This window comes from Suricata suricatta, chromosome 13 (genome assembly GCF_006229205.1).
Source record: "Suricata suricatta isolate VVHF042 chromosome 13, meerkat_22Aug2017_6uvM2_HiC, whole genome shotgun sequence".
NCBI classification, from domain to species: Eukaryota; Metazoa; Chordata; class Mammalia; order Carnivora; family Herpestidae; genus Suricata; species Suricata suricatta.
The window spans coordinates 54279612-54287925 of NC_043712.1; the positions used below are offsets into that span (position 1 = coordinate 54279612).

General features: G+C 38.7%; 1 protein-coding gene across 1 annotated transcript in view; it reads right to left on the reverse strand.

Moving 5' to 3' along the window:
• Positions 1–2375: 2375 nt before the first annotated feature.
• LURAP1L (leucine rich adaptor protein 1 like) overlaps positions 2376–8314 on the reverse strand; it is a 49346-nt gene continuing 43407 nt past the window's right edge. The window contains exon 2 of the mRNA XM_029920286.1: positions 2376–3129. Coding sequence (XP_029776146.1) covers positions 2755–3129 — 375 coding nt within the window. The 3' untranslated portion in view covers positions 2376–2754. The remainder of the gene's footprint in view (positions 3130–8314) is intronic.

An 8314-nucleotide genomic window follows, 5' to 3' on the forward strand; every position in this document is an offset into this window, starting at 1 on the left:
AATGTATTAGCTTTAAGTTTCTAAAGCTCTTTACCTCCAATTATCTTCTTCTCATTATAAGACAGATAGGTCTATAAAATGGAGACATTTATAGAGCCAAAGACAGTTTCCATTTCTCCAGAAGGCAATTCAGTGCAGGAAGAATAGTTTGCAAGGCATTTTTCCTTTAACTTTTTACCCCATTTCCTCATGATGCTGACAGAGATCAAATATCAGATGCTCCAGGTCCGAGATTAGTTATGGGGATTCTTTAGTTCAAAATGCATTCGTTCTTTTCAGATAAATAAATATGTTAGTAACTAGTGTTGTTTAACTGTATATTCCCCTCCTCTTGGTAAAATCAACAATCAAAACATTGTTGGATTTATGTGACTATAATATATAAATTATAGACTTTAGTATATTTTGCAAAAAATAAAATCAATAGGACAACTATAAAGCACATACAGTATTGAAACTAATCAAACCAAAAAAACTCTCGAGTATTCTGCCAATGTTCTTGACAGTTCCCTTAAAGCATAATGGATAAACAAAAACTATTCCACACAGTTCTCCCATATTATACTCTTGGCTTCTATCATTTCCTTTCCACAGATGGGACACACATAGAGGGCATGGAATTGACAAACAGCAGGGGAAACTAATTAGGAAAGGGAGAATGTGAAAGAAATTTGCCACATTGGATTTACAATCTACAGTTATTATCAGAGGACAGAAATCATTGTTCATGTACCTGGCTTGTTCTAGTCAAATGTTGGGTTGTGATGGGGTGAGCATTTTCCCTGGATGCCTCTTGTATGCTTGCTGTCTGCCTCTTTCCCTCCTATTGAGGTGTTCTCCTTGCAGTGCTGGGGATATATGGTTACATATTTCATTACCTTCTGCTTGAACTCATCAGCCTCGGTTCTAAGGATATTTCTCTGGTAGGTCATAATGAATATCCTTGGATGTTAATTTGGTAAATAAACTCTGCTAAAAATGGCTTGATTTAATTCCAGGTTAAAACCAAACAAAGTAACCAACCAAGCAGCCTTTACTAAGTTGAAAGTAAAAATAAGCAGGAAGGGGGAAATATATTAGTACCAGTTGTCATGTCAAATCCCCAATTCACCTGTAGGCACAAAACTGACTCTGGACATGTGAATTCAGGAAAGGGCCTAGAAAGCTCTGTGTTGGGAAATGTGAATTCTCACCAATTGGAAGGAAAATATTGGTCTTTATTTTTGGTAATGGGTTTATATTTGCTTTTTTATCCATGCTTTATTATGGATATATTATTGTTATTGTTATGGATAAGAGAGACCCAAGTTCAAATCTAAGTCTTAATACTTACTGGGTGATTTGATCCAGCTACCTACCTTCCATGTGCCTCAGTTTCCTCAAATATAGAAGAGAGATAAGTCTCAAATCATGAGATTATTGTGATGTGGATTATATAAAGCAATTTATGAAAAAAGACTGGTGTAAAATATATACCCTATATATTTTAATTGGAAATGGAATAACATATGTTCTAAAAACAAACAATACATTGACAAGAGTGTAATAGGTATATAGCAACAAAGGAAATTTGGGGGAAACCATTTTGTAAGTATGGACATTTTTCAGTTATAAATAGGAAGACTTTTTGATTCATATTGCAAGGTGTTTAGTGCAGAAACATATTTACAAAGAACAATTTGAAATCTCAATAAATTAATTCACTAGGAATCATAAAGGTAAAAGAAATACGGAGGATTCATAAAATCACACCAAAATGAAATGTTTGTTTACTACATGAGTTATATTTTCATATGTCATTTTAGAAAACTAAGAGATTATTTATTCCAGGATGAAAAGATATATTAGACCTCAGAAATGAATAGTGATTCTAATTCCCACTCCATCCATCCATCCGCTCATCCATACATCCATCCATCCATGTGATTTATGTGTTTGTATATCATATCAGAATTGCAAAACACCTACAAACAAATGTCAAGAAAATCTCAAAATACAATTTAGAAAACCTAAACTTCTAATCACCTTCATGTACCTAACCTCAATGATTCTTTGAAATTTGGGAGATTCATATATATTATCACACAAGTAAGCCTATATAGTTTGTGTTATAGCTACTAATGAAAAAAGTGCAATCTGAAATATGAATTCAAAGTTGAAATGAGCAGATTGAATATAGTTGTGGCTTCCAAATAATTGTCACGTAGAAGTGTGTGACTAGCTATAATGTTTATTTTATACTAGGAAGTTTTTGCCTAGAAATAATGCCTAAGTTCATTTTAACTCTTTATACAACCTACTATACAAACTCTAATAAATCTCAGTAAGTTCTGGAAAGTGCAACTTCGAATCATTTAAGCATACAAACAACAAAATTAACTTCTATCAGACTTTGGTTTATTGTAAAATTTAGCAAAGATATTTTTTTTTTTTGGTAATCCCTGACCCCTTGCTCTGAAAACAAAAGCAAAAACATAATTATTGCTTATTCTTTTTCCCCTTACTTTATTTGTGCCACTGTAAAGAAGGGAGAAAAAATCATTGTAATAAATAAAAATAGAGATGTATGAGAGAAAGATCAATCAGTCCAGATGAGAAATATTAGGAGCAACAGAATTATCATCAAGCAGTTTCAAAATAAGCTTTTTTAAAAAAGGTTGTCATATAAAAAAAATCACACCAAAAATATAGCAGCAGAGAAGAAGGATAAATACAAGTTAATTGCACACCAATCCCATGCAAAAACCTGGGTCATTAGCCAAAGCAGTAGTATTCAGAATCCAGTTTGGGGTGCTTGTGCAGTGCTTGTGAGTCCTCTATGATGGAGCTGTCACTGAACTGGTCCAAGTCTGAGGGGGTCTGATGGCCTGGGACATCATCTGCCAAAGTGTCCAGAAAGCTCCCCACGGAGATGCCGTCCAGCCCATCACTGCCATCATGTAGGCTCTCGTAGCTGCCACGTAAGGAGGTGCTCTGACTCTCCAATAAACTGCATAGGCTGCCGCTGAGACTGCTTCCTCGGCTGGTAGTGGTGGCTTTCTCGTCAATCATCCACTTGATGGACTCAATGTTCTCATTGATAACAAGCAACTGGCGCATGAGTCTCACATCTGTGGCTCTGAGGTTGACCTGTGGGGAGGGAGGGGGAGAGGAAAGACATGCCAGTCAGTCTCCATTTTTGAAAAACCCAAAATTCATTTGGATTCTGTCTTCTGTGGTCTGTAACTTGAAATGCACAGAATAGAATATAAATTCACTTGATCTCAGGACCTTTTGAAATCTGCTGGCTGATGGCAAAAGTCATAATCAAATAACTCACTTCCTGCCAGATGTATCGGGCTCCAAAGGGGACTGTAAAACTTCCAGTGCATCCCTGGCCCTAACTAAGTTGCCTGGAAATACCATTTTGAATTTCAGGTTCTTTGCTAAGAAACACATCCTCTCTCTGGCCAGACTAATCACTTATCCATGTTTACTTGGAAATATATATATGTAGACACTGTGAGGTGGGGAGAAGAGAAATGGGAAGAAATTAAGGAATCACCATCATTGTAGCAGCTCCTGGTTTTTAAGTGATAATATACCAGACTTCATTATGCAAAGTCCAACCTTCATTACACTACAGCAACCCTTTACTACAGATACTATTATTTTTATCCCCATTATTTAGATGAAGAAGTTGAAATCTACAGAAAAGAGTTAAGAGTACGGAAAAGGTCTGCACTCTTTATAGCTACATTGATAAATATACACTACTAATGAATGCTTTTATTTTTAAGAACATGTTGCTCTAATATTTCTTGAATACAAAAGGATGCCAATACACTAGGCTGTTTCACTTTACAAGATGAAGCATACAGATGTCGTCTACAGATCTGGTTATTTGCCCCGCTCAAAACTGGTATAGGAAACTTCCCTCAGTACCTTCTAGGTGCGTAGTCCTAAATTACTTCAAAGAAATCTGTCTTCACAGCACAAAGCAGAATTTCTTTGTAGGTTCTACAGTTAAATTAGGACATTTGCTAACATCAAGAGTGTGTCGGGTTCTGTGGACTATGGAGAGAGGTAGGCTGTAAGAACTCTCATGATTGCCCCTATTCTAGTTGTAAGTGAAGAGACAGGGCTCCTATATAGATTCCAGTGCCTTGAGTAGGAGTCAGGAATATATTTGGCCACCAGAGGTCCTGGTCACCTTCATTATGGTTTGAAATGGATTTCTGGTTTTGTTTTGCTTGTTTCCATTTGGCGGCTTCAATCCAAGAGACTGGGCCTCGCTAACTCTTCCTTTAAGATCCAAGGCTAATTCGGATTGTGGGTTTCTAGAATTACTAAAGGCATTCAGTCGTGAGTGACTCAAGTCTTGAGGGAGAAAGGAGCCTATTGTCTTCAAATGTATGCATTCATATTATAAACGTACTTCCTGGTTAGGAGTTAATCCATAACTGAAGGTGAACTTTGGATTGAGTTGTAGTGAACAAAGACTAGGAGAGATGGAATGTCTACCAATGACTTCAAAGATGTAAGATTACCAGTATGTATGTATAAATATTAAAAAAATTATAAAGTATGATTTTAAACTCTTACTTTTGCTAGGATGTTACATAAAGTGACTGGGGTAACTTCCTTATCTTCTCTTAGAAAAGTACCAAAACAAACTGTGTAGAAGGTAACATTGACAATCATTCATCTCTGAGGTGTCCATGACCAGAAGAATGTTAACTTAGTAAGTTTTGAGAAGCTTTCCTGTTTGTCTTAGTGTTTCAGGGACATTACTGTCTCAGTGACCTTGCAGTGATGTTGTGCTGAGGAAGGAGGCTTTCTGGCAGTCTTTATGTTCACATTTACCCACACAGCCCATAGCCATCAGGATACTGTTCAGGTTATAGAAATACAAAGGGTATTTATATAGCAACAATTTGTCCACTGAGGACCCTAGAAAATCAATATGAGCCAAAGTCTTACAAAATTCTTCTGTTAGGCATCTGTAGCTGATAAAACGTGCTGTGCCCATTGTGGGCATGGTGCAGTATAAATGGGACCATTTCCCGTCAGCACTCCAAATGAACCACAGCTGCATTTGTTCACAGCCCCACCCTGTTGCATGAAAACGTTCTGGTCCTTGTCCAGCTGTGGGTGTGTTCTCTATTAGTCCCCTCACTTGAAAAACTTCTCTTTCTCTTCAAATCCTCCCCATTCCTGAAGTCCTCTTCTTCTATTAAGCACTACTTGCTGATTCCAGCCTCCTCAGTGGCCCAAGTAAGAAATGTCTTACTATTTTTCCATATCTTAAGGTCTGAACTAAGCACTGATTGACTTTTTTTTCTTTTCAAAGAGGCATAATTTTTTTTTTTTTAAATAAATAGTTCCCTGGGTGGCTCAGCCAATTATATGTCTGACTCTTGATTTTGGCTCAGGTCATGATCTCAAGGTTCATGGGATTGAGCCCTGAGTTGAGTTTGGTGCTGACAGAATGCAGAGCCTGGTTGGGATTCATTCTCTCTCGTTCTCTCCCTCTCTCTCTACCCCCTCCTAATAAATAAATAAAATTAAAAAAATAGGCATAATTTTAGATCTGTGAAAGTTCAGCCCTTAAGGTGTTATTAATGCACATTCCCAAATAATGCGTCACTCTGGGGTTAAAGCATACTCAGGATAAACTTTTTCCAGCAATTTTGGTGTGAGTCACACAATGGCTGCATCAAATACAAATTTTTCAATTTCACTGAGCAACACAATGTCTACTCCACAGAGAGGAGTAGACTATGAAGTAACAAAAGCTTCCTTTGACCATGAAATGATTTATTTAAAAAAAATCTACTGAAGGTAAACATTCACAGGCCATTGAACCATGGCTGGGGGAAAAATGACGAAAGCAAGCCAGTTAGAACGCGCTGATCTGGCTGATAATGATTACAGACTTAACTTCTACCTCTGTCCTCCTGGTGAGAGAGTAAACAGCTGTCCACTGTCAGGGTGCTGGGCCAGCCGGTTCACATGGCTCCCTGCCCATTACCTAGAGCTCCAGGCTGCTTCCCACCGCTTTCTCCTGGAACTAAGGTGTGGTTATACTGTTGCAAATGAACCTTGAAAGTCTGAGCAATTTGTCATGGAACTAAATCACAATGTTGCTTCTGTCTCTGGTAGCTACTCTGCCTTTCCTCTCTGTTACTCATGTCCCTCTTTAGGAAGTCTGGCCATCTATTAAGGAGACAGTAGCCTGGCCCATTGGGATGAAACTGCTCTTTCACCTGAGATCTTAAAAAGGTCCATTAACTTTAAGAATATAGAGAGTTGGGAGGCCCTGGTCATGGTCTGGGCTTACATTCCCCTTGGAGAACTCTTTCCTGATCTATCATAGCATCCAATCTCCATGCTGAGTTTAATACTACTTTTCTATGGTTTTTGTGTTCTTTTCACAAAAGAGATGGCTAGTTGAAATCATCCTGCTTATTATTTATTTTCTGTTTTCCCGATGAGCATGTAAGCACCACAGAGTGCAGGGAATTTGGTCTATTCTGGTCACCACTCTGTGCCTAAGACCTGCAAGAGTGCTTGGCACATAGCAGGTCCCTGACTGGTATTTATTCAAGGACTGAACTATTGCTTCAGATTGGACCATCTGTCAAGAACACCCCTCCCTTAGGTTTTGCGGTGGGTCACAGATATGGGACTGGAGAGGAAGGAGAGAGGCAACTTCTAGAAAGAGCATTTTAGTACTGAAGCATTCCCAGTGTGCAATTCCATTTGGATTCATTCACAGGATGCAAACACTGAGTACCTGGCACAAGGAAACTAGTGTTTCTGGCTAAAATGTACAGATTATGAGATAGTATCTCTGAAAGGAAGTGGACTTTGGAGTGGAATCACACTCCAAACATAATTCTGTTTGTTCTAATGTGATAACTGGTACTCGCACAGCACAGGTATTGTGTAAATACTTGATGAAATGAGTTAAACAAAGGGAACAAATAGGGCATTTACAAAAGGAAGGAAAGAAAGGAAAGAAAAAGAAAGAAAGAAAGAAAGAAGAAAGAAAGAAAGAAAGAAAGAAAGAAAGAAAGAAAGAAAGAAAGAAAGAAAAAGAAAAAGGAAGGAAGGAAGGAAGGAAGAAAAGAAAAAAGAAAGGAAGGAAGAAAAGAAAGAGAAAGAGAAAGAGAAAGAAGAAAAGGTTTGCACAGATTGATCCAAAAAGATGTGAAATCATTCCCTCTTTTTTTTCTCCCTCTTTCCCCCACTCTGGTCCTTGTGGTTGTTGCACTGTAGCTCAGACTTAACTGAAGTCTCTCATGCTTTAGGATTGTAACATAGCTCTCTAGATGGGGTGAATGCTGAAATTTCATATCATTTTTGGACCAGTAGTGAACTGGGTACACAGCAGAACTTGAAACGAGAGACCCTGAAAGAGCAAATAGCCTTTTTTAAATGTTTACTTATTTTGAGAGAGAGGGATGGAGGGAGGGAGAGAGAGAGGGAGAGAGAGAGAGAGAGAGAGAGAGCGAGCGAGAGAGAGAGAGAGCGCGCAAGAGCGCACAAGTGAGGAGCATGCCTGATCAGAGTAGGGGCCAAGAGAGGGAGACAGAATTCCAAAGAAGGCTGTGCACTTAGTGCAGAGCCCAATTTAGCTCAAACTCACGAACTTGAGATCAGGACCTGAGCTAAACCCAAGAATTGGGCTCTTAACTGACTGAGCCACCTAGGCACCACAACAGCAAAAAATATTCTTAATAACAAACTTTCCAGATATGTGTTTTCTCCCAGGCCATCATTCTAATACTGAAATACTACAAATGTTATGAATTAGCATAATGGAATCCAAGAAGGAGAGATTGTGGTCAAATTTGCAGTGAACCAGGGAGTTGCTAAACAAGTCAACTTCTTTTGTGCTCGTCTGTGAGGACCCCTATGGTCTGTCTACTTGTGTGAGCTTTGGGTGAAGTGCCTGGGCACACCAGGCCTCAGCCTCTGTGTTCATGAGGGAAAATGATGAGGTCCTATTCTCAGCTCCAATGAATCACTGGCCTCGATGAGGTGATAAAGCAGTCTGTGAACAAAGATCATTTCTGCCAGTGTTGAAGATTTAATTCAACTGAGGAACCACCTAGCACTTCTGTCTGCTTTTCCCATGGAGGTGTTTTATGTGATGTTACTTGACACAAAGGATCTGCAGATCAGATCAGGTCAGGGTTTCCCTCCATTTTGACATCTTGGATTCTTTTGTCATTCCTGTGGCCATTTGATTACTAAGTTGTTTCTGCTAGGAGAAAAGTATGTGGGCTATGGAGGAGTCAGGACCATCAATTTTGCTAATCTACAG